The sequence below is a fragment of the Globicephala melas genome, chromosome 4 (assembly GCF_963455315.2).
Source record: "Globicephala melas chromosome 4, mGloMel1.2, whole genome shotgun sequence".
Classification (NCBI taxonomy): Eukaryota; Metazoa; Chordata; class Mammalia; order Artiodactyla; family Delphinidae; genus Globicephala; species Globicephala melas.
In genome coordinates, this window is record NC_083317.1 from 132,299,588 (window position 1) to 132,325,366 (window position 25,779).

At 38.0% G+C, this 25,779-nt stretch overlaps 1 protein-coding gene across 5 annotated transcripts in view; it reads right to left on the minus strand.

The window, feature by feature from the left end:
- The window catches only part of DNAJC13 (DnaJ heat shock protein family (Hsp40) member C13), a 122,341-nt gene that overhangs the window by 19,804 nt on the left and 76,758 nt on the right, over positions 1-25,779 (minus strand). For all 5 annotated transcript variants that reach the window (XR_009563829.1, XM_060298609.1, XM_060298610.1 and 2 more), the window contains 11 exons: positions 25,232-25,367; positions 22,430-22,614; positions 21,923-21,997; positions 20,608-20,727; positions 18,618-18,797; positions 17,529-17,696; positions 15,423-15,536; positions 6,287-6,403; positions 4,967-5,144; positions 3,524-3,615; positions 1,805-1,904 (listed from right to left, as the gene is read on the minus strand). Coding sequence is in view for 4 of the 5 variants with exons in the window: in XM_060298609.1 (XP_060154592.1) it covers positions 1,805-1,904; positions 3,524-3,615; positions 4,967-5,144; positions 6,287-6,403; positions 15,423-15,536; positions 17,529-17,696; positions 18,618-18,797; positions 20,608-20,727; positions 21,923-21,997; positions 22,430-22,614; positions 25,232-25,367 (1,465 nt within the window). In the remaining variant the exon portion in view is untranslated. The remainder of the gene's footprint in view (positions 1-1,804; positions 1,905-3,523; positions 3,616-4,966; positions 5,145-6,286; positions 6,404-15,422; positions 15,537-17,528; positions 17,697-18,617; positions 18,798-20,607; positions 20,728-21,922; positions 21,998-22,429; positions 22,615-25,231; positions 25,368-25,779) is intronic.

Genomic DNA, 25,779 nt, shown 5'->3' on the forward strand with positions numbered 1-25,779 from the left:
GATCTACAATTTTTATGTGGTGCTAGTATCTTAGAGAAATGAGTAGGAAGTAGCAGTTGCAAGACACTGTTCCAATCTAAGACACAATAGCATCCTTCTGCACATAGTCTGTGCACTTCTCACCCTTGTCATTGAAGTAGACTCAGCTACTGGACTTTTCTAAAGTCAAAATGGCAACAACAGACAGGTGACCAAAGGAGTAAAGAGTTGGCAAAGAGGGTGAAGGCTGCCAAGTATTAGGCTGAGACTAAAACAACAAAGGATGGTAGCCAGACTGAGCTAAGTTAACAGGCAGGAGAAAAAACACTCAAAAGCAGATTTTTAAGAGAAGCAACAGTACTTCATTGAAAACCTACCACTGTTCTAACCATAGTTTCAAAGGAAAACAAGTCTTTGTAGGGGTTAGAGGAAGTTAACATTTTATGTTTTTAATGTCCCTTAGCAAACAGTTAAAGATAATTTAGTCTAAAATATAAATGATAGCAGAGTAGGCTGAGATATCTAGATGTCAGCTATTTTACCGGTAAGATTAAAATAATGACTGGACTATATAAATCCGATATGAATATAAAACAACTTTCAAGTTATGACTTCTGTAACATTCTTCACTTCATCAATCAGTTTAATTTTGCATTGTTTGAAGCCTCGTAAAGCTGTTAAAAACTAAAAAAAAAGAAAAACCAACTAAGGTTGTAGGGATGATAAAAATAATCTGTGAATGACTTTTAAAAGTTGTCATTTTAAAGAGCATTTTAATAAACGTGGTTTATTAAAGAAAACAAAAATATTCAATGGAAACTGAACTCCACTCAACTCACTGACCCTAACACGTGCAAGGCACTGGGGCATAAAACGAATGCGACAGGTTGCTGCTCTCAAGGAGGTGAACAGGTGTGAAGTCAAGATTAACATGACTTCCAAGGGGCTAGCAAAGCCAACTGAGCAATGTCTGCTGACAGTTAAGTGGCAAAGTTGGACTTAGTATCGCCAATTGCCTTTGAAAAGCAATCTCAAGGTTGATCCTAGCACTTATGCTAGAAGACTGTACAGTTTGTAAGGAGTCTATATTATTTCAGGCTGTATTCAAGAAATCAGGTTGGTGTATTTTAAAAAACTGATACCATTTGGTGGTAACAGTCGCTATCAGCATCAAATCAGTAAAGGACAAATAATGCAGGATTGAACTTTAAGCTAACACAAGGTGATTTTTATCTTAAGCATTTTTTCCTATCATCCAAGATCAACTGTGTGTGTGTGTTTTTTTTTTAATAAACCATGGAATATTAGTCAATTCTCAATTACTCACGTGTAGCTTATACTCAACAAATTGAAAATCCTAGATTATTTTCCTTTTGCTTTTCGATCTCTCTTACCTCTTTCAACTTTTGATATGAGAAATGCAAAATAATTAACTTATGTAAAAACATAATTAGAAAGACACATCTAATATAAAGAAGACCACTTAGGGCTTCCCTGGTGGTGCAGTGGTTGAGAGTCCGCCTGCTGATGCAGGGGACACAGGTTCATGCCCCAGTCCGGGAGGATCCCACATGCCGCAGAGTGGCTGGGCCCATGACCCATGGCCGCTGAGCCTGCGTATCCGGAGCCTGTGCTCCGCAACGGGAGAGGCCACAACGGTGAGAGGCCCACGTACCACAAAAAAAAAAAAAAAGAATACCACTTAAAATATTCCAAAACAAAACACAGATAACACTGTGTCAGAGGTTTTGTATCATCTGTGTAACTGCTCCCCTCAATGGGTTGACTGTACTGTTGTTTCAAAAATTCCAGTGAATATACGTACTTGATGGCAAAGAATGTAGAAGAGCCAATAAATTGGACAAAACCATTGATTCAGCAATATTGTTGACACAGTCTTGGTTAGACGTCACTATATTCACAACCTGAAAATTAATAAATAGGATGTTAAGAGTTCTGGAAATAATTTTGGACCTAAACAAATTAAGTCAAATTAGTCAGACCTAAATAAACTTAAAGGCTTTACCAAAGTGAGAAAAATGTTTGGAGGACAATATATTTAATTTTTAGGCAAGGGTTTAATTTTAAAAGATTGGCCTGTTCTTTTGAGAATAAAAAATGTTAATGCTAATGCATATATTATATACATTAGCCTTCTATTAATTTAGAGGTAAGAATTAAATATAATCATCTAAACAAATATTTTAGCACCCATTCACAATCTTGAGGCTTATAAGAAGGCTTCAATTCTACACCAGTTCATGCTCTAGAACTATGGTGTACACTGTAGTGCTTTCCAATTGTAGATTTGGGGTGGCAAGTGATTAGGAAGATAATCATCTTTACTACTGGGACTTTTTCTTTTAGAGGGAGAAAGTAAATGTCTTCAGTGCCCAGCACAACAGATTAGGTCTATCTTTCCATTATACAGAAATATGCATGTTTTTCTTTCAAGGAGGATGACCTTTTAAGTCTAACTTATTATATACATTGATCTAAAGATCAATGTCACTTAACTTGAACTATGTGGTCAGCATCTCAAAGCAAAATATCCTAGATTTAATAATGCTTATTTAAAGAGTTACAAGATACTTGAAGGAATTAAGTGGAGAAGCATGCTTTTCAATTTAAAGAACATGCTTGTTAAGGTTTTTGAACAATTTAACATTTATTATTTTATTAAACATCTTTTTTAAACCAAACTGCAATCTAAGAACACTTAATCATTCATAAAGTACTCATTAAACTGTTACCACAGTGTTGAATTTGGTGTTCTTCATAATAAATCGTGTGTTATAATAGGCAGGATCATCTGAAAAAAGACCCTGGGAGCTCACTCTGGGTTGCCTGGACAAGGAGCCCCCTGTGACCAGGGTCTTCCTGCTTCTCCCAGAGGAAAAGGCTCCACCCAAACAGCTTCCTGTGGGACCAATGATTTCATTCTCCTGAAGGAGGGGCCTCCAACCACTCTTGGACCATCAAGGCCCACAGGTTCTGGGCAGCTGCCTTTCCTAGACAGCTCCTGTAAACAGCGTAACATACCAGGTGTCTGTCTGTCACCCTCACTGGAAAGATTGCTTTTGTACCAGACCATAAGAAGGGAGAGCAACTTAGGGGGAGGGAACACAAACCCACAGTGTGCAGCCAGCACAGTGCCCTGGTCTCAACATGTCTCTCTGTGGGGACACTGAGAGATCTGGGAAATCCTGCCTCCTTTTCTTGTTGATCTGTGGCTTCCAAGCTTCCCAAGTAAAGCCCATTCTTTAACTCACGCCACATGACACTGTACAAATGCATCCCAAGTTCTAATGCATGACAGACGATGACCACAGAGGGAAAGTACCTTGAACACTGTACAATACTTGCTCTTCAAAATGAGCATATTAATTCAAATTTTAAAAACATATTCACTTGGCTTAATAGGAAAAATGAAAAAAACCATATGCAAACTTCCATTCAACTTTAGATGATGATTAATCAAGGATCAAACCATGTATAGTAAGTTGTAGGAAAGACAACATGCTTTAGTACAAAATTCTTTTACCTCTAAAGCCAACTGCTGGACTTGACCAGCTCCATGGACTCGAAGAAGAGAAAATATTAACTTAAAGTGCCCAATGCATTCACTTTCAGAGCCTAGGAAGTAAAAATAAAATGTTTAATTTTTATTTCCAAGAGATGTTCTAAATTATCCACCTTTAGGAAACTGATATACATTTTGTTTACTGTCAATTATAAGTCTCTGGTAAACTTTTCTTAACATTTGTGACACAAGGTGAGTGAAGTATCACAAGGAGCAGTAAATCTTAAGAAGTTAAATGATATTAGACTATCTTAGGTTTGTTTTGTCGTCTTTTCCATCCCCACCCCTAGTTAACCCACAGGCTAAAAACAAGAAATTTATCAAACACACAATCCAAATACAACTCAAAAATTAAGTGTAAGGTGGTATTTTTACTCTTTACCTCAAGACTGTAGAGCTACAGTAATTAGAGTCAGCCTAATTACATTTGGGGAGAGTGTGACATCATCTGGCTTTTAATTAAGACTGAGTTAGAACCCTGCCACTTGAGAACTACATTATAAACAAGAAGGTGCCAAATCAATAGCCAGCTTTACTGCAATTCCTTTGTATCTAATATGTCAACTCCAAACAATAAGAAATGAAGTTTTCTTCAGATTTTATAATACTGCCTTTAAAAACATCCCCATGTATATATACCATGGGAATGACTTATTTTCTTAAATATTTAATTATTGTTGGTTATTTTATTTGAATAATGTATTACTGTAATAGATAGTGAAAAGAGCAAAGAAGTACATGAAAGATAATATTAAGTGTTAATAAAAAAGATTTGAGGTCTTCATGTAACTTAAACTGAATATATATTGTTTTAGGTTTTATATTCTATACTTGTTATCAAAGTTAGAATTGGAAGAAGCTTTCAGATTTTCACCCATCCATCTCCCTGAAGTCAGGCAAGAGTGATAATGTTCTTGGAAATGTCCTTCTTAAAGATGTTTTAAAAGTGACAATTCTCACTTTACTATTTCAGTTTTTATACACCAAAAACTTCAGGCAGTTTTTCAAAAACATGGCATTGTGTTAGGGACCAGAAGACACAAAAATGAGATCACCTAATAAATAAATCTAATTTAAGCCCTTATATTGATACTTAGTATGTCAATTTATGTCATCAATGTGATATTTTACACTAGCAAGCTACTCTGCCCTTTCAACTCATTGAAAGTCATATGCTCTTAAAGATACGAATTATTCTAAGCATGGTGACCTGACCTCTCTTTCCATTTTTACCTCTCTTTTTAGAGGTAAAAATATTATGGGGTCAATTCCTCTTAATGTTATACAAAGTATAACATTATAACCAAGTACAAGTTTTCCTGCATTTCCCTGGTAAAATTGAGAACTGGAATTTTTGGGCTCTTCCATTGTAGGATCTTATTCATCAAGGGTATAGTCACACACCTGGATTATATTTTATAACATTTCTCAGAGCCTCCAAAGCCATTTCCACTCTTGGCAAGCGGTCTCCATGTTGCTCTGACTCCACTTTTGCAGAATGAGTGATAGCCATGAATGTGTGGAGGTACTGGGCCTGGGAGCCTATATAATCCAAGAGACTTGCAGCAAATGCTTTTGGAACCTAAGTTGAGTGGAAAAATATTTAAAAACGAGTGTGCCCTTAGAAATAACCTATAACAAAGACTCCACAGCAGAGAAAACAACAACAAAATACTTCAAGCCATGAAAGTGATTAAATTATACATACACATGAATATACCTATGGATTAAGTGGGGAAAGGGGGAGAAAGGGGACAAAACCCAATTGCATTAGGAAGTGTTTAACATTTTTGTCCAAATCCATTAGAGATTTGATATACTCCCATCAGTATCTCAGTATAATAATTCTGAGATGCGTATGTCTTCCCTTTACCAAGGTATTGATAGTATGATATGTAACTTCTACAATTTGGTTATAGTTTTATATTTAAAAATTATATATATTTAGATTATAAATTCAAAAGACAGTTTTCAAAGACATTTCACAAATCACTGAACTCATTCTGCTTAGCAGCTATTTATAGATATTATTCTGTAATAGTAAATGTTACAGTTTAGTAAATTCTTTTTTTTCCAAGAGCAAACTCTTTGCTTTAGAGAAATAGCCTCACTTCTTTCTTCCTTACAAACCAATCAACCAACAAATTCTCTTTGCCACCCCTCCAAAATAACTGCAACAAAAATTTCCTACATGATTTCCAAGCACTACGGAAGGAAAAGAAGATCATTTGCTTCCAGAAGTGATTTGGGATCATCACAAGAGATGACCTGGTGTGACCCCAGTCATCTTCTAAAACTTCTCTTTGCTTTCCACCTCTATTTTCTTATTTTCTTCTAAAAATGGGACAGAGACGGACTACTGTCTGGTGGTCTGATATTCAACATGATGGAATGAGTAAGTAAATGGCCTTACACTTCCATGAGAGAACAGTAAAGCTGAAGGCATATATACATGGTACAGTGGGGTAGCATTATGCATAAAATATCAGAAACAGCTGGGAAAGGAATAAATTCTTATTCATGAATCCACAAAATTAAATTCTTTAACATTCAAAATAAAGAGGATCATAAGTTATCAATGGTCACCCCATCACATACCCAAGTTAGTATAAAGCATTTGGCAAAAAACAGGTATTATTTCAATGTATTCAATGTGAATAAACTAGTAGCTTTCAATAACAAATGATCAAAGGTGTCAGACAAAATTTAAAATAGAGAGCTTACCTCGAGTGGGAAAGTAGGGACTTCATTATAGACCCTAACAAAAATCTCCCCTACAATAAGTTCTTTGGCATGATCACTGTAGACAAATTCTGATCCATAGGTTTTGTCACAGTCACCCTTTTTAAAAAAGAAAACAGATTGTTAGAGGTAAATTGGAATCATTAGTGTCTGGTTTATTAATCTATCCATATTCAGAGTTTAATAACTTAGCAGATAAATAACTTGAAAGATCCATTCATTTTCCAGAGGGAAAAATGTGGTGGGATACACATCACAGCACTCAATGCAATTTTAATGTTTGTAATCAGTAATATAGACTCTGGAAAAGGCATAGAATTACGTTATTTCTTAATCCAAAGATCAAAATTGTAACTCATTTTAATATTTCAAAAGATCACTGAGGTCAGCCAATGAAGTGTTCATAAGCAAGTATGACACGTGGCTCTTCTCTATCCGCTCAGCAAACATTTGGCCCAGTCAGATACAGGGTGATAGAGCTAAGAAATGAACACATTTGGACTGGTTTTAAAAAGTAATACATTAAGTGAAAAGTGCTGGAAAACAGGGTCTCTGAATAAAAAGGCAAGGTAATAGTAGAGGGGTTGACAAATCAAGAAGAATTTCCATTTAAGGACAAAGAAAAAGATAGGAAAGAGGAATGGGAAAAAAATAGCCCCAAGAAGATTTAGGTGGAAATCACTCAAAATTTAGGTTGGACTAAAATAATATGTAAAAGTGTATAGTAAGTTGTAAAGGGCTAATAAATGAAGAGAGAATGATGTTCTCTCCTGGTAAAAGAATAGATGAGGCCCCCACGGTGAGCCACAGCCACCCCCACCTCTGCAGCAGACCCTCCAACACTAGCAGGCTGTCAGACATGGCAAAGATGTGGAGGTCATCCCACTGCAGGTCTTTGAGGGTGACAAGATTAAGTCTGTGGTTTCCCTGGTGACTCAGGGAGACAACACTTTACAGGATCCCGACTTATGCTGCTCCATGCGAAGCTGCCTTAGAATCGCCTTCAAAGACCCCTCGTCTCCATCTGTGGGCTCGAGGGTTATCATTCCATTTTGCGTGGATCTGTCTTTGTGAAGAGAAGATTGCAAGAAAGCACTACAGGAGCTGCACTGGTGACCCAGGACCTCCCCCTGCTTTGCTTGTGCCTCATGATTATTTGTATCCTTGAAATTATTAGAAAACCTTGAAACTAGATACATCAGAAATACATTTACACGTGGAACTGCTCCTATAGAACACCTACTGAACGCTGGCAGAAGACCTCAGACCTCCCAAAAGGCAAGACTCCCCACATACCTGGGTAGGGCAAAAGAAAAAATAAACAGAGACAAAAGAATAGGGATGGGACCTGCACCCGTGGGAGAGAGCTGTGAAGGAGGAAAGGTTTCCACACACTAGCAAGCCCCTTCGCGGGTGGGGAGTGCGGGTGGCGGGGGCTGGGGGAGCTTCGGAAACGCAGAGGAGAGCACAGCAAGAAGGGTGCGGAGGGCAAAGCGGAAAGATTCCCGCACAGAGGATCGGTGCCGACCGGCACTCACCAGCCCAAGAGGCTTGTCTGCTCACCCGCCGGGGAGGGCAGGGCTGCGAGCTGAGGCTCGGGCTTTGGTCGGAGCACAGGGAGAGGACTGGGGTTGGCGGCGTGAACACAGCCTGAAGGGGTTAGTGCACCACGACTAGCCAGGAAGGGAGTTCGGGAAAAAGTCTGGAGCTGCCGAAGAGGCAAGAGACTTTTCCTTCCCTCTTTGTTTCCTGGTGAGTGAGGAGAGGGAATTAAGAGAGCTGCTTAAAGGAGCTCCAGAGAAGGGCACGAGCCGTGGCTATCAGCGCAGACCCCAGAGCCAGGCATGAGACGCTAAGGCCGCTGCTGCCTCCACCAAGAAGCCTGTGTGCGAGCACAGGTCACTATCCACACCTCTCCTCCCGGGAGCCTGTGCAGCCTGCCACTGCCAGGGTCCCGTGATCCAGGGACAACTTCCCCGGGAGAACGCACGGCGAGCCTCAGGCTGGTGCAACATCCCACTGGCCTCTGCCGCCAAAGACTCACCCCGCATCCGTAACCCCCCCTCCCCCAGGCCGGAGTGAGCCAGAGCCCCCGAATCAGCTGCTCCTTTAACCTCATCCTGTCTGAGCGAACAACAGACGCCCTCTGACGACCTACACGCAGAGGCGGGGCCAAATCCAAAGCTGAACCCCAGGAGCTGTGCGAACAAAGAAGAGAAAGGGATATTTCCCCCAGCAGCCTCAGGAGCAGTGGATTAAATCTCCAAAATAAACCTGATGTACCCTGCATCGGTAGAATACCTGAATAGACAACGAATCATCCCAAATTGAGGAGGTGGACTTTGAGAGCAAGACATATTATTTTTTCCCCTTTTCCTCTTTTTGTGAGTGTGTATGTGTATGCTTCTGTGTGAGATTCGGTCTGTATAGCTTTGCTTTCACCATTTGTCCTAGGGATCTGTCCGCCCATTTTTTTTTTTAATTAAAAAAATTTTTTTTTCTTAATAATTATTTTTTATTTTAATAACTTTTGTTTTATCTTACTTTATTTTATCTTCTTCCTTTCATTCTTTCTTTCTTTTCTTTCTTTCTTTCTTTTTACTTACTTACTTACTTACTTTTTCCCCCTTTTATTCTGAGCTGTGTGGATGAAAGGCTCTTGGTGCTGCAGCCAGGAGTCAGTTCTGTGCCTCGGACGTGGGAGAGCCAACTTCAGGACACTGGTCCACAAGAGACCTCCCAGCTCCTTGTAATATCAAACTGCGAAAATCACCCAGAGATCTCCATCTCAACAACAACACCCAGCTTCACTCAACGACCAGCAAGCTACAGTGCTGGACACACTATGCCAAACAACTAGCAAGACAGGAACACAAATGGACCCATTAGCAGAGAGGCTGCCTAAAACCATAATAAGGCCACGAACACCCCAAAACACACCACCAGGAGTGGACCTGCCCAACAGAAAGACAAGATCCAGCCTCATCCACCAGAACATGGAAACTAGTCCCCTCCACGAGGAAGCCTACACAACACACTGAACCAACTTTAGCCACTGGGGACAGATACCAAAAACAACGGGAACTATGAACCTGCAGCCTGCAAAAAAGGAGACCGGAAACACAGTAAGATAAGCAAAATGAGAAGACAGAAGAACACACAGCAGATGAAGAAGCAAGATAAAAACCCACCACACCTAACAAATGAAGAGGAAATAGGCAGTCTACCTGAAAAAGAATTCAGAATAAGGATAGCAAAGATGATCCAAAATCCTGGAAACAGAATAGAGAAAATGCAAGACATATTTAACAAGGAATTAGAAGAACTAAAGATGAAACAAGCAACGATGAACAACACAATAAATGAAATTAAAAATACTCTAGATGGGATCAATAGCAGAATAGCTGAGGCAGAAGAACGGATGAGTGACCTGGAAGATAAAATAGTGGAAATAACTACTGCAGAGCAGAATAAAGAAAAAAGAATGAAAAGAACTGAGGACAGTCTCAGAGACCTCTGGGACAACATTAAATGCACCAACATTCGAATTATAGGGGTTCCAGAAGAAGAAGAGAAAAAGAAAGGGACTGAGAAAATATTTGACGAGATTATAGTTGAAAACTTCCCTAATATGGGAAAGGAAACAGTTAATCAAGTCCAGGAAGCACAGAAAGTCCCATACAGGATAAATCCAAGGAGAAACACGCCAAGACACAGATTAATCAAACTATCAAAAATTAAATACAAAGAAAACATATTAAAAGAAGCAAGGGGAAAACAACAAATAACACACAAGGGAATCCCCATAAGGTTAACAGCTGATCCTTCAGCGAAACTCTGCAAGCCAGAAGGGACTGGCAGGACATATTTAAAGTGAAGAAGGAGAAAAACCTACAACCAAGATTACTTTACCCAGCAAGGATCTCATTCAGATTTGATGGAGAAATTAAAACCTTTACAGACAAGCAAAAGCTGAGAGAGTTCAGCACCACCAAACCAGCTTTACAACAAATGCTAAAGGAACTTCTCGAGGCAAGAAACACAAGAGAAGGAGAAGACCTACAATAACAAACCCAAAACAATTAAGAAAATGATAATAGGAAAATACATATTGATAATTTCCTTAAATGTAAATGGATTAAATGCTCCCACCAAAAGACACAGACTGGCTGAATGGATACAAGAACAAGACCCATATATATGCTGTCTACAAGAGACCCACTTCAGACCTAGAGACACATACAGACTGAAAGTGAGGGGATGGAAAAAGATATTCCGTGCAAATGGAAATCAAAAGAAAGCTGGAGTAGCAATTCTCATATCAGACAAAACAGACTTTAAAATAAAGACTATTACAAGAGACAAAGAAGGACACTATATAATGATCAAGGGATCAATCCAAGAAGAAGATATAACAATATTTATGCACCCAACATAGGAACACCTCAATACATAAGGCAAATACTAACAGCCATAAAAGGGGAAATCGACAGTAACACATTCATAGTAGGGGACTTTAACACCCCACTTTCACCAATGGACAGATCATCCAAAATGAAAATAAATAAGGAAACACAAGCTTTAAATGATACATTAAACAAGATGGACTTAATTGATATTTATAGGACATTCCATCTAAAAACAACAGAATACACATTTTTCTCAAGTGCTCATGGAACATTCTTCAAGACAGATCATACCTCGGGTCGCAAATCAAGCCTTGGTAAATTTAAGAAAATTGAAATTGTATCAAGTATCTTTTCCAACCATAACGCTATGAGACTAGATATCAATTACAGGAAAAGATCTGTAAAAAATACAAACACAAGGAGGCTAAACAATACACTACTTAATAACGAACTGATCAGTGAAGAAATCAAAGAGGAAATCAAAAAATACCTAGAAACAAATGACAATGGAGACACGATGACCCAAAACCTATGGGATGCAGCAAAAGCAGTTCTAAGGGGGAAGTTTATAGCAATACAATCCTACCTTAAGAAACAGGAAATATCTCGAATAAACAATCTAACCTTGCACCTAAAGCAATTGGAGAAAGAAGAACGAAAACACCCCAAAGTTAGCAGAAGGAAAGAAATCATAAAGATCAGATCAGAAATTAATGAAAAAGAAATGAAAGAAACGATAGCAAAGATCAATAAAACTCAAAGCTGGTTCTTTGAGAAGATAAACAAAATTGATAAACCAGTAGCCAGACTCATCAACAAAAAAAGGGAGAAGACTCAAATCAATAGAATTAGAAATGAAAAAGGAGAAGTAACAACTGACACTGCAGAAATACAAAAGATCATGAGAGATTACTACAAGCAACTGTATGCCAATAAAATGGACAACCTGGAAGACATGGACAAATTCTTAGAAATGCTCAACCTGCCAAGACTGAATCAGGAAGAAATAGAAAATATGAACAGACCAATCACAAGCACTGAAATTGAAACTGTGATTAAAAATCTTCCAACAAACAAAAGCCCAGGACCAGGTGGCTTCACAGGCGAATTCTATCAAACATTTAGAGAAGAGCTAACACCTATCCTTCTCAAACTCTTCCAAAATATAGCAGAGGGAGGAACACTCCCAAACTCATTCTACGAGGCCACCATCACCCTGATACGAAAACCAGACAAGGATGTCACAATGAAAGAAAACTACAGGCCAAATATAACTGATGAACATAGATGCAAAAATCCTCAACAAAATACTAGCAAACAGAATCCAACAGCACATTAAAAAGATCATACACCATGATCAAGTGGGGTTTATTCCAGGAATGCAAGGATTCTTCAATATACACAAATCAATCAACATGATACACCATATTAACAAAATGAAGGAGAAAAACCATATGATCTCAATAGATGCAGAGAAAGCTTTTGACAAAATTCAACACCCACTTATGATAAAAACCCTGAAGAAAGTAGGCATAGAGGGAACTTTCCTCAACATAATAAAGGGCATATATGACAAACCCACAGCCAACATCGTCCTCAATGGTGAAAAACTGAAAACATTTCCACTAAGATCAGGAACAAGACCAGGTTGCCCAATCTCACCATGCTTATTCAACATAGTTTTGGAAGTTTTAGCCAGAGCAATCAGAGAAGAAAAGGAAATAAAAGGAATCCAAATTGGAAAAGAAGAAGTAAAGCTGTCACTGTTTGCAGATGACATGATACTACACATAGAGAATCCTAAAGATGCTACCAGAGACCAACTAGACCTAATCAATGAATTTGGTAAAGTAGCAGGATACAAAATCAATGCACAGAAATCTCTGGCATTCCTATACACTAATGATGAAAAATCTGAACGTGAAAGCAAGAAAACACTCCCATTTACCACTGCAACCAAAAGAATAAAATACCTAGGAATAAACCTACCTAAAGGAGACAAAAGAGCTGTATGCAGAAAATTATAAAACACTGATGAAAGAAGTTAAAGATGATACAAACAGTTGGAGAGATATACCATGTTCTTGGATTGGAAGAATCCAATTGTGAAAATGACTGTACTACCCAAAGTAATCTACAGATTCAATGCAATCCCTATCAAACTACCACTGGCATTTTTCACAGAACTAGAACAAACAATTTCACAATTTGTGTGGAAACACAAAAGACCCCGAATAGCCAAAGCAATCTTGAGAACGAAAAATGCAGCTGGAGGAATCAGGCTCCCTGACTTCAGACTATACTACAAAGCTACAGTAATCAAGACAGTATGGTACTGGCATAAAAACGGAAAGACAGATCAATGGAACAGGATAGACAGCCCAGAGATAAACCCACGCACATATGGTCACCTTATCTTTGATAAAGGAGGCGGAATGTACAGTGGAGAAAGGACAGCCTCTTCAATAAGTGGTGCTGGGAAAACTGGACTTGTACATGTAAAAGTATGAGGTTAAAACACTCCTTAACACCATACACAAAAATAAGCTCAAAATGGATTAAAGACCTAAATGTAAGGCCAGATACTATAAAACTCTTAGAGGAAAACATAGGCAGAACACTCTATGACATAAATCACAGCAAGATCCTTTTTGACCCACCTCTAGAGAAATGGAAATAAAAACAAAAATAAACAAATGGGACCTAATGAAACTTAAAAGCTTTTGCACAGCAAAGGAAACGATAAACAAGAGCAAAAGACAACCCTCAGAATGGGAGAAAATATTTGCAAATGAAGCAACTGACAAAGGATTAATCTCCAAAATTAACAAGCAGCTCATGAGGCTCAATAACAAAAAAACAAACAAACAAATCCGAAAATGGGCAGAAGACCTAAACAGACATTTCTCCAAAGAAGATATACAGATTGCCAACAAACACATGAAAGAATGCTCAACATCATTAATCATTAGAGAAATGCAAATCAAAACTACAATGAGATATCATCTCACACCAGTCAGAATGGCCATTATCAAAAAATCTAGAAACAATAAATGCTGGAGAGTGTGTGGAGAAAAGGGAACACTCTAGCACTGCTGGTGGGAATGTGAATTGGTACAGCCACTATGGAGATCAGTATGGAGGTTCCTTAAAAAACTACAAATAGCTTCCCTGGTGGCGCAGTGGTTGAGAGTCCGCCTGCCGATGCAGGGGACACGGGTTCGTGCCCCGGTCCGGGAAGATCCTGCATGCCGTGGGGTGGCTAGGCCCGTGAGCCATGGCCACTGGGCCTGTGCGTCCGGAACCTGTGCTCCGCAGCAGGAGAGGCCACAGCAGTGAGAGGCCCGCGTACCGCAAAAAAACCCCAAAACTACAAATAGAACTACCATATGACCCAGCAATCCCACTACTGGGCATATACCCTGAGAAAACCATAATTTAAAAAGAGTCATGTACCAAAATGTTCATTGCAGCTCTATTTACAATAGCCAGGAGATGGAAGCAACCTAAGTGTCCATTATGGGATGAATGGATAAAGAAGATGTAGCACATATATACAATGGAATATTACTCAGCCATAAAAAGAAACAAAATTGAGTTATTTGTAGTGAGGTGGATGGACCTAGAGTCTGTCATACAGAGTGAAGTAAGTCAGAAAGAGAAAGACAAATACCGTATGCTAACACATATATATGGAATTTAAGAAAAAAAAAATGTCATGAAGAACCTAGGGGTAAGACAGGAATAAAGGCAGACCTACTAGAGAATGGACTTAAGGATATGGCGAGGGGGAAGGGTAAGCTGTGACAAAGTGAGAGAGAGGCATGGACATATATACACTACCAAACATAAGGTAGATAGCTAGTGGGAAGCAGCCGCATAGCACAGGGAGATCAGCTTCGTGCTTTGTGACCGCCTGGAGGGGTGGGATAGGGAGGGTGGGAGACGCAAGAGGGAAGAGATATGGGAACATGTATATGTATAACTGATTCACTTTGTTATAAAGCAGAAACTAACACACCATTGTAAAGCAATTATACTCCAATAATGATGTTAAAAAAAAAAAAGAATAGATGATACATAGAAATCTGAGACTTGTTCTCCCTAGCTCTGTAATTCTCAAAACTTCTATCAATGAAGAGCTCTGAGTGACTATCATGAAATGAATTCAAAACTAAATTTTGAATAATTCAGGACACCCAGTGATGGTTACTCTTTAATGAAGTCCAAACCCCAAAGCACAACTTCTTCTAAACAATCAAGACTCAACCTCTAATGTATGTGTTATCCAGGCCTTCTCCTTATCTCCCATTCTACTTACTGTCTTTTGTTTTTCTCATGGCTTAATAGTTTCTCCTCTAGAAGGTGGCAGGATAGGAGAAATTATTCAATTTTGATACCAGAAAGCAATTTTAATTTACTGGGGAAAAGAGGCTAAAGAGAACAATTAAAACAGAGCTTCTGGGCACAAAAACTGGTTAAAATAGAAGACAGCTATATGTAAATGGTAACTAAAAACACAACAAAAAATCCTAATGTATATTAAATATAATAAGAATGCTATTATTAAATGGGCCAAATATTAGGTAGCAAAACCTATAGGCTTGATCAACACCCAATAGAGAAATAATGGGTTTCTGTTTCATCAATACTAAGTTATATTTCCAGAGATTCCATTAGAGTAAGTAATTTATAAAACAATAACATACTTTTTTAATCATGTTTTCTTGTTGGGATTCAAGAAATTCAAGTAGCTCTGCTCTTGTAGAATTGTTCCATATCAAATAGGGGTTCTCTGTGTTACTGTTAAGCATCTTCAAAATCTAGGAGAAAGAACATTACTGTTTTATAATATTTAGGAAATATATTGAAATTACCATTCATTAATATTGTCTATGACATGCCAAGCACCGTAATAGGTGCCTTAAGTATAACAGATCTCAGTAATTCTACCAAGTATGTTAATATTTTCCATTTTGCAGCTGAGAAAAATCAAGACTGAGAAAGATCAAATTATTTGCCCCAGGTCTCACAACCCTTAAGTGGTGAAACTGGGATTCAAATTTGAGTCTGTTTTGACTTCACATTCTTAACATTTGCTCTGCTTTGTGAAAATTACATATGATATCCTGTGTTAAAGCATTTTATAAACTCAGTAAATGTAAGCTTAAAAAGAATCATACCATACTGCCTTTACATACATATATTTGAAAACAAAATCTAAGTCTTTATGAAGCATACTCCTAGGAAGGGAAGTAAAATTTACGGGCAGAGACTCAGTTCCGGTTTTCTTGGCCAAACCTTGTAGTTCTGCAGACATAGCTTATGCCTGCTTAGCCATCCAGGGTGCTTTCCCTTTGTTTAGCTCTCCTCAATTTTAAGTGTACACATAGACATTTAACTCTCCTTTAAATGTTTTTTGTTGTTGTTTTTTGGCTGTGCCTTGTGGCTTGTGGGATATCAGTTCCCTGACTAGGGGCTGAACCCGGGCCCTCGGCAGTGAAAGAGCAGAGTCCTAACCATTGGGATACCAGGAATTCTCTAAATGTTTTAATAAGAACTTTTTACAATTTACATTTACAGAGCTCTGTGCTAGGAGGAAAGCAGTGGGTTATTACCTCCATCTTACAAAAAGACATCCAACCCTTGTTTTCAAAACATGAACTACCAGTTAAGTAAAATAACTGAAAAAATTTATCATGAAGAAAATTTTAAAACTCTGAGAAGTGGCAGTTTAAAATAAGTATTTTATTAAATCCAGATGGAGTCCAGGCCAAAATTTTGAAGTGTTACTTTTTTTTTTTCTTTCCTGTAGTAGTTAATCAACAACTTGTTAGTATTTCTGGAAAGAATGTTTTCAGTCAGCAAAATACTTCACACTGGTGAACACAAAGTCCGGAAAAAGAACCAAGATCAAGATTGGCATCTAAAGCACTTCTCTCTTACTCAGGGGATCTGAAAGGCAGTGTCTTGCACCAGAAAACAGACTCAATCAGATTAGATTAAAAAAACAAATAAGCTGTTTATAAATTCTAAAAATATTTTACATTTGGAACACTGAGGCCTTTTTTCTTCTAAAACTATTAGATGATTATCAGAGAAAATGAAATAAAATAGCCTACAATTCTACAATTCAGGGATAACTACAGTTAACATATTGATACAGATCCATCCATTCAATTTTTTAATACCAAAAATGGGATTTAATCTTTTCACTTAAAATACTTTAAACATCTTCTAATGTCTTCCCATATACCTTTACAATTTGAGGCTTCAAGATATTCTATTTAATGGATTTCTATAGGTCAATTCTCTAATGCTTAGATTGTTTCTCAATGATTCTCACAGAAGAGGTTGGGCGATCTGCCACGATCATACTTATTTTTGTCATGAATGCATATGTGTGTATATACTGACTTTTAGGATTTCCATGCTGAGTGTAAGCAAGTTATAGCTTATAACAAACAGCTAAAAATAGAATCTGGGTCTCCTGACTCCCAGTCCTCTGTCCATTCCAAGTTCACTCTCTTGTCCTGTTCCTTTCTGATTCAATATTATCAAGAATTATGGGGAGCTCTACAGCTGAGAAACATGAAGTTAATCTACCCTTACAGAGAGACTGGACTTGTAGAGCTGATATGATAACATCAGCATCAAGCCACAACAACAAACCAAATTTCTTAGTTGAGAGAACAAGCATGTGAACATTTTCAATTTTTAGGTTTCCGAGAGCAATCAACATTGTTATATTCCTCTACTATCTAAAGAATCTTGCAGTATTTATCAAAAACCCAGGCTACTTCTGAAGCACATACCTCAGTAGCACTAACTACAGCAAGTTTTCTAGCAACATAGGGGGTCAGCATGCCAGCTACACTTTTCCTTATGGTTGGATTTTCTGGTGTTGCTTGTTCTTCAGGCAGATACCCTCCAAGGCGACTCAGAGCACGGACACTCAGTTTGGCAAGACTGTTGGCTACTTCCTGTTATAAAAAAATTAAGACATTAAGACATTAAAATAGATCTGTTATCTTACACAGGCAACAGTACCTTTATGGAATCAAAACAGTATGGAACATATTAAGGAACAGAAAGCAAAAAAAAAGAAACAAAAAAGTCCCCAACACTGACATCAGAGCTTATTCTTTTATTTATATGAAAGACCATCAGAATCTATGTACTCATTTATACCTAATATGGTATGTTGTAGATAACTGGAACAAGCACATTGGGGGATAGGGTGGGGAATAGGGATGGGTAGGTAGATCTGATCGCTACAGGCACATATCACAATGAGTAATGAATGACAGTGAACAGGAAAGGACAGAAAAAAATATCTGTAAAAATCACCTAAGTTCTCAAGTGTTTAGGGGAGCTAGCCCCAATAGCACTGTTAGGATCTCCCTGATATACACAACCATAATTTTGCAAAAATAAAGGTGACTCTGAGTACTCAAGAAAAGATTAAGTTATGTGCAGAATATGCTATTGCAAATTCCCTTGCCTTGAATCCTTCCGGGATAAGTGGTTAAGATAAAAAGTTTTGGGGCTTAGGGCTTCCCTGGTGGCGCAGTGGTTGAGAGTCCGCCTGCCGATGCAGGGGACATGGGTTCGTGCTCTGGTCCGGGAAGATCCCACATGCCGCGAAGCGGCTGGGCCCGTGAGCCATGGCCGCTGAGCCTGCGCGTCCGGAGCCTGTGCTCCGCAACAGGAGAGGCCAGAACAGTGAGAGGGCCCGCGTACCATAACAACAACAACAACAAAAAAGTTTGGGGGCTTAAAGAGCAATAAACTTAATAATCTTGAAAAACAGTTTATGCCTTTGAGGCTTTGAGCTAGGGCTTTGCTTTGCATTAACCTACGGTATGGGTTCAAATTCAATGTTTAAGTAGTGTTAAGGTTACCTGCTGGTTTGTTTCTTCACTTTTCTGAATACCACTCTCTTCTAGTGTGTAGTCATAATTAAACAGATAACCAAGCAGATGCCACAAAATTCCAGCTTGCAATAGGTGTGTCTGTAGCCAGAAATCCACAGCAAAAGAGCTGACACATTCTACCCCAAGAGCTGCTACTCGTGGAATACTCTGAGAGTAAGAATAATGGAATTACAGGATTAAAAAAAAAGCTCCCAAGAGAAACAGGCTGCCAATGTATGTCAAGCTAGCTAACTTATTGTGTGTTTACCTCCTCTTATATTTTCAATACCAGTTTATATCTGAATCCTATATCTTTTAAAGCCTAAAATTAAAAGTAACCCTGTGAAAAGACACAGAATTCCTATTTTTAGAAAATTAATTAATTTTTAAATTGAAGTATAGTTGATTGACAATATTGTGTTAGTTTCAGGTGTAGAGCATAGAGATTTGATTTTTTGCAGATTATATTCCATTATAGGTTATTACAAAATACTGCGTATAAATCCTTATGCTATACAGTAGATCCTTATTATCTGTTTTATGTATAGTAGTTTTATTTGTTAATCCCATACTCCTAATTTGTCCCTTCTCACCTCTCTCTCCCTTTTCTCTTTGGTAACCATAAGTTTATTTTCTATGTCTGAGTCTGTTTCTGTTTTGTATATACATTCATTTGTATTATGTTTTAGATTCCAAATATAAGTGATATACAGTGTTTGTCTTTCTCTGACTTATTATATTAAGCTAATATTCTCAAGGTCCATTCATGTTGCTGCAAATGGCAGCATTCTTTTTTATGGCTGAATAACATTCTGTTGCGTGTGTGTGTGTGTATACACATCTTAAGCCAATTGTCTATTGATGGGCACCTGGGCTGTTTCCATATCTTGGCTATTGTAAATAGTGCTATAAACGTTGGGTACATGTATCTTTTCAAATTAGTGTTTTCATTTTTCCAGATATGTACCCGGGAGTGGAACTGCTGGATAATATGGTAGCTCTATTTTCAGTTTTTTTAAGGAACCTCCATGCTGTTTTCCATAGTGGCTGTACTGTACCAATTTACATTCCCGTGAACAGTGTATGAGGGTTCTCTTTTTTCCACATCCTCTCCAGCATTTATTATTTGTAGACTTTTTGGTGATAGCCAGTCTCACTAATGTGAGGTGATAGCTCATTGTGGTTTTGATCTGTATCAGAATTACTATCTTTGAGGCTAGTTAGTGTCAAAGACTTGGGAATACAGTTTTCTTTGTTTCACTTCTTGTATTTTTAATTTTTAAAAATACTGATAAGGCATTAATAGCAACGCATGTGCTAGTGATCTTAAGTGTATCAATGATATCTTTAGTGCAGGTGTACAGATTTACTTCTTTATACCAGACTTTGCATTCTTATTAAACACTTCTAAGGACATCAAGTAAATATAGTTGAGGACATTATTTTCATCAGATTCCTTATTTCTAGATACCTTAGCCTGAGATCAGCACCCTAATCCTGTTCTATTCCAACACAACTGTCACTCTGCCCAGTTACCTGAGAAATCACTCTCCTTCCCAGCCACCTATCACATCACCCACAGACAACTTCCCCTGGCAGTACCAGACTGGGAGGAAACAGCAAGCTCTCAGATCCCTATAGCTTTTCCACCAGGCAATGACTCAACTCTTAAGTTTCAGGTTTTACGTGGTCCTTTACTTTCATTAGATTGATTTAGTCTAGTCTTCTCTCTTGCTTCCCTGCCTCTGTTCAAATATTCACATGAGACCAACTTCCCTCTAGATATGTCACTCTAGTCTTACTCTTTGTGGGCCAGCCCAGGAACAAAAGCCACCATTTACAGCAAGGCTTTAGTGAAAAATGTAATTTACTTGAAAATAATTTTAGGAAAACAACTAGTTAATAAATTGGGGACTGGCTACTTGACAAGAAAACCCACTGCTGACTGAATCCAGAAAGTGGTAAAGATGACCTCTACCTTGCCAAAATAGAGCACCCGACAGAGATCCCTGATGATGCCAGGCATTTCTGTGATCTTCTCTCGGCATTCTTCAAACTGAGCGGCCACACTATAGCATTTGCTTATGTGTCCACACACCTGCAGACAACATAAGAGAGAAAAAAAAAAGGTCACATGTGCATTCCTTATTTAAGACAGTGGAAATCAAATCAGCGGAGATTCGTGAATAATGCTTAATGGTATATATGACACTCCAAAATTAAACAGAACATTTCTATTGAATTATTAGTATTTCTGGTTAAGATTCCCTATAGATGCAGGGTTGGCAAACCATGGCCGCTAAGGCTAACAGGCCAAGTCAACCCTGTTCTTGTATGGCCAGAAAGCTAAGAATGGTTTTTACATTTTGAAAGAGTTGCAAAAATCACAAATAAAAATATGCAACAGACTGTACATAACTTGAAAGCCTCAAATATTTACTCTCTGGCCCTTTATAAAAAGAAGTTTGCCAACCTCTGGAATAAAGTATTTTTGTCCAGAATTCTAATAATGTACTGTACTTAAAAATAAGGATGAAACTCAAAAGCCTGTACTCGATTGTTTTATATTCTAAATTTTGCTGGCATAAACAAAAGGCCACATAAAAAGATGCATCTACAGTGATCTTAATGAACTCCTGATGGATTTTCTATTAAAGAATTCAACAGAAAAAAAGCCAATGAAAACACTAGGGATGGGAGAGGGAGGTAGAGAAGGAAATTAAGGAAGGGGATAGAAAATAAGTGAACTAAAAATGGCAAAATGACAAATGTTTGAAACTGGGTAAAAAAAAATTAAGCCAACAGATTACGTATGATTTAGCACAGTGGTTCTTAAAGTGTGATACACAGACCAACAGCATCAGTATCACTTGGCAATTTTGTTAGAAAAGCATATTCTCACGCCCCACCCCACACATACTGAATCAGAAACTCTGTGGGCAGGGGACCTGGGAGGCAGAGCTCAGCAACCCAGGTTTTTTGTTTGTTTGTTTGTTTTTGCTGTACGCGGGCCTCTCACTGCTGTGGCCTCTCCCGCTGCGGAGCACAGGCTCTGGACGCGCAGGCTCAGCAGCCATGGCCCACGGGCCCAGCTGCTCCACGGCACGTGGGATCCTCCCGGACGGGGCACGAACCCGCGTCCCCTGCATCGGCAGGTGGACTTCCAACCACTGCGCCACCAGGGAAGCCCGCAACCCAGGTTTTAATGAGCCCTCCAAGTGATTCTTACAGATGTTAAAGTCTGAACTACTAGTCTAGCGTAACTTTCTTGGAACCATATGTTTTAGTCTTACCTGTACAGACATGTCACTTGGTTTACTAGAATGATTCAAGACAGCCACACAGCGACTAAATGCCTCTTGTAACACCTGCAGAAAAAGAAGACAGCCATCAACTCTCCATTTTGAGTTGGAGTCTGAAAAGCCTTTTCTGGTAGGGATAAAACATTAATAACCTTTTAATATCTGAAACTTGGCAAAGAAATATTTGCTCAATTAACATTTGTTAAATAAACAAGTAAACAAAGGACCCTGAAGTTTTTTTAAGCATCCCACTATGCTATTTTGCAAGTAATATTAAGCTCACCAATTTTGAATCCAATATTCTCCAATTCACGTTGTGAAATAAAGCTCCATTTATTTTAATTTTGGTATTATAATATACAGAATATTGTTATCTGTTGCAAAAAATTAAAGAAACTGTATCAACTGTATTTGTACTTGGTGAATTATTTATTGCTAAGAGACATACAGTTTGCCTAAACTAGCTTGAAGACAAGGACAAAGGTCATTCCATATTACCTCAATTCCATTCTCCCTTCTGAGCTCTTCAGCATTGAGGGCTGAGCAGTTAACAGTATGGAAAGCCAGCTCTGCAGCAGCAGGCAACAATGGTGATTCTTTTGAGAAAAGGAGGTCATCTGAAGTTTCCATTGTTATTGTCCTAATTAGCATGGGGTAGCCTGCATATTTATAAGGCTGTAAATCTGAAATAATCATGGTTCTAAGTTAATTTTGACACTACTTTCAATTATGTTGCCAAAAAAAAAGAGATTAAAATATGCAACATCTTAAATGTTTCCTAATTCTAGTTTATAAAAAGAAATTAAACCAAGTACAAATCCCTTGGATCTTTTCAACTAGCAAACTTGTTTGGTGGACTTTTCTAAAATGTTTCCACTAGAAAAAGAGTATTTTCTGGTAGATTAAAACTGAACTTTGTGTATAGTGGTTTTGATCCTTTGCAAAATATCTATGTTTTCTATGTTGTCCATGTGATCTTTATAACTTTTCACCTGATCACAGACAGCAAGACATAGCCAATGCACCAGAGACCCATACCTCTTTATAAAGAGATAGAAACATTTGATTTAAATGAGTGAATATTTTATATTCTGCTTTCTGAATAACAGGAGTACTTTCCTATTTTACCAGTTATCATAAAATAAATGTTTGAAAATACTGAATATAATTTGTTACTATGAATACAAAATAGAAAGTTAATTTATTAACTGTATTTGGCTAATTCCATATTTTGACAAGCAAATTTAAAAGTGAAATCTGAAATATACTGGTGCTCAATTCCTGTTCTTTTCATTCTTTTTTTTTTAAACTAAACTATGAGGTGGAAATATGTAAATTAATTGGCTTTGACTTTATAAGTATCTCTGTCATCCCACTTGAAATCAGCATAAAGCTTTTTGCCTTTTGAAGATGACAAATAATCTGCTTTAAATTAACTCATTTCTAAGATGGCTTAAAAAAAAAAAAGCCCCTTGGAACTGGTCCCAGTAGTCCTAACACATACATACATAAGAAGAAGAGTGAATTAATGTTAAGTTCTATCAGATCAGGACCCCCATCCCAACTTACTGAGTATAAACCCCCTTTGGGAAAAGTGGAAGACAGCCTGAAAAAACATTCTGACCTTGATAATATACCAATGATGAGCTACAACTGCACCTTGTGGCTAATATAGATTTACCAGCCATCAAAAAACAACCAATGGTTTGAAAAAGACTTCTTTAAACTCATTCTGATTAGTGATAAATGCCATATAACTAAATGCTTTACAAATGTTTTCTGTTGAGTTCATATGCAAAAGTGAATCAATTAATCACTGTTCTCTAATGACCAAGCTGCTCAATCCCTACGCTGTCCCCTCCAATACTTAAACTGGAACCCTACTTGTCTTCAATTACCCAACACTCCTGCTTATCTCAGATCCCCACTGTCCTCTCTTTTCTCCCATCATCCTATAGAGCAAATGGGTCTCCCACTTTGTGTGTAAGACAAGTTTAGTTCCCAAGCCAATGGACACATGCCATATTGAACCCAACTCCCACCCTCAACAGAGTCTTAAAAATTCTCAACGTGCTCCTAGCTTTCTGGCTGCTACTAAATAGCCCTGAAAACATGCTGGAGATTTCCAATAACCTGTATCCTGAAATTGAAACAGAGCAGGACCCTATGGTCCTTGCCCTCCATGTCCTCCACCTGTGCAAAAACTTTAGCCGAAGAATAAGTTTAATCAGAGAAGTGAGGAAATACAGAAACAAAGGCAAACAGTCAAAGGAGACCAAATAATAGTTTAGTCATTAAGCAAAGTCAAGGACCTTTAGTTCCTCCTCAAAGGCTACAGATAATGTTCTGAGCCATATCCTGTGAGCTGTCTTATAGATACTGAAAACTCCTACCAGGTGGAAGAAGTTAACTACATGATGACCAGACTATAGCCATGACATAAGCTGCCACAATTCTGAGAAGTGGCCTCAAGGAAATGGGAACAAACTGACCCTGGAACTGAAGACTAACTGTACTTAAAGCAATCAAGATGACACTGGTCAGACCACCACATGACCAATTTTAGGATGACTGTCAGCTGACTGGACTGTTTCTGCATGTAGCCCCTTCCCTCAGCCTATAAAACCTCTTGCCCACTGGTTTGGGGTGGGGGGAATCAGCCTTTGAACAGGCAGCTGCCCTTCCTCCACCCCACCCCCTTGATTACTGGCATCCAAAATAAAGCAAACTTTCCTTTCCACCAACCTTGCCTCTTTATTGGCTTTTGAATGGTGAGCAGCTGGATCCCACTTTTGGTTACAAAATCACACCTATTTTATCTATAAATTTTTCAAACTGTCCCACAGGATCAGAGGGTTTCGAAAGCTACCACAGGAAATGAGGTGTGAAGGGATATATAGGATCATTTGAAAAGTTTCTGTTGCTTTTTAAAAACCAGAACACTCTTGGAGTTTTCAGCCTTTAGAGGTTTATGGATAGGTACAGTCTTATAAAAGACATTTAATGATCCTTAAATGCCAGGTCCATTTTATATCTCAGTTAATATGTTTACTGCTAAATGGCTAAAGACAAAAACTAACCAAGTACCTCCAGAGAACAGAAATGTACTTTAGGACGGAACAATGAAATCTGGTTGGAAATGTAAACTATTCTAACTACAGAAAACTACTCTTTTACTATATCTAAAATGCAATTCTAAGAGTCTTTTGCAATAATAATTAGAAATAGGCTGCAGAAACAAGAAGCATGGTAGAATTAGCTGGAGGGTAAATCAAAATTTGAGAATAACACATGCCTTACCTTCTTTATGACGGTTGAAGAGGATGCTCTGTGTTTTCAGAATTAAAATTATATTCTCTGGATCTGGTCCATCTGTTATTTTTGCTGATTTGGTACATAAAAATTCATAGGCTTTATTTACCTTTTCAAACATATCCTGTATGTAACCAAAGACAATTAACTTTTGTTAACATCTCGAATTACAACTTAGAACACAGATGATTTGTATTTTGCCAGTAAATTCTTTGGTTACTATTTTGTTTTGTTTTTTACATAAAGGGATTCATTCCAACTGTAATATAGGTGGTATACTTTTAAGGTGAAACAATTTTTTTTTCCAAATACTTATTCAATGATCTCAGTACCATTTACTGAAAATTATTCTTCAGTAGCTTATACCATATATGTCATATTAAACTCATACACACCAGAGATAGTTTCTGAGTTGTTACAAAAATAGTTATGATAAGAACTACTGTTTTTTGAGCACTATGGCAGGCACTGTGCTAAATGCTTTACATACATTATCTCACTTAATCCTCAAAACAGCCTTGTGAGGTGTGTACCCT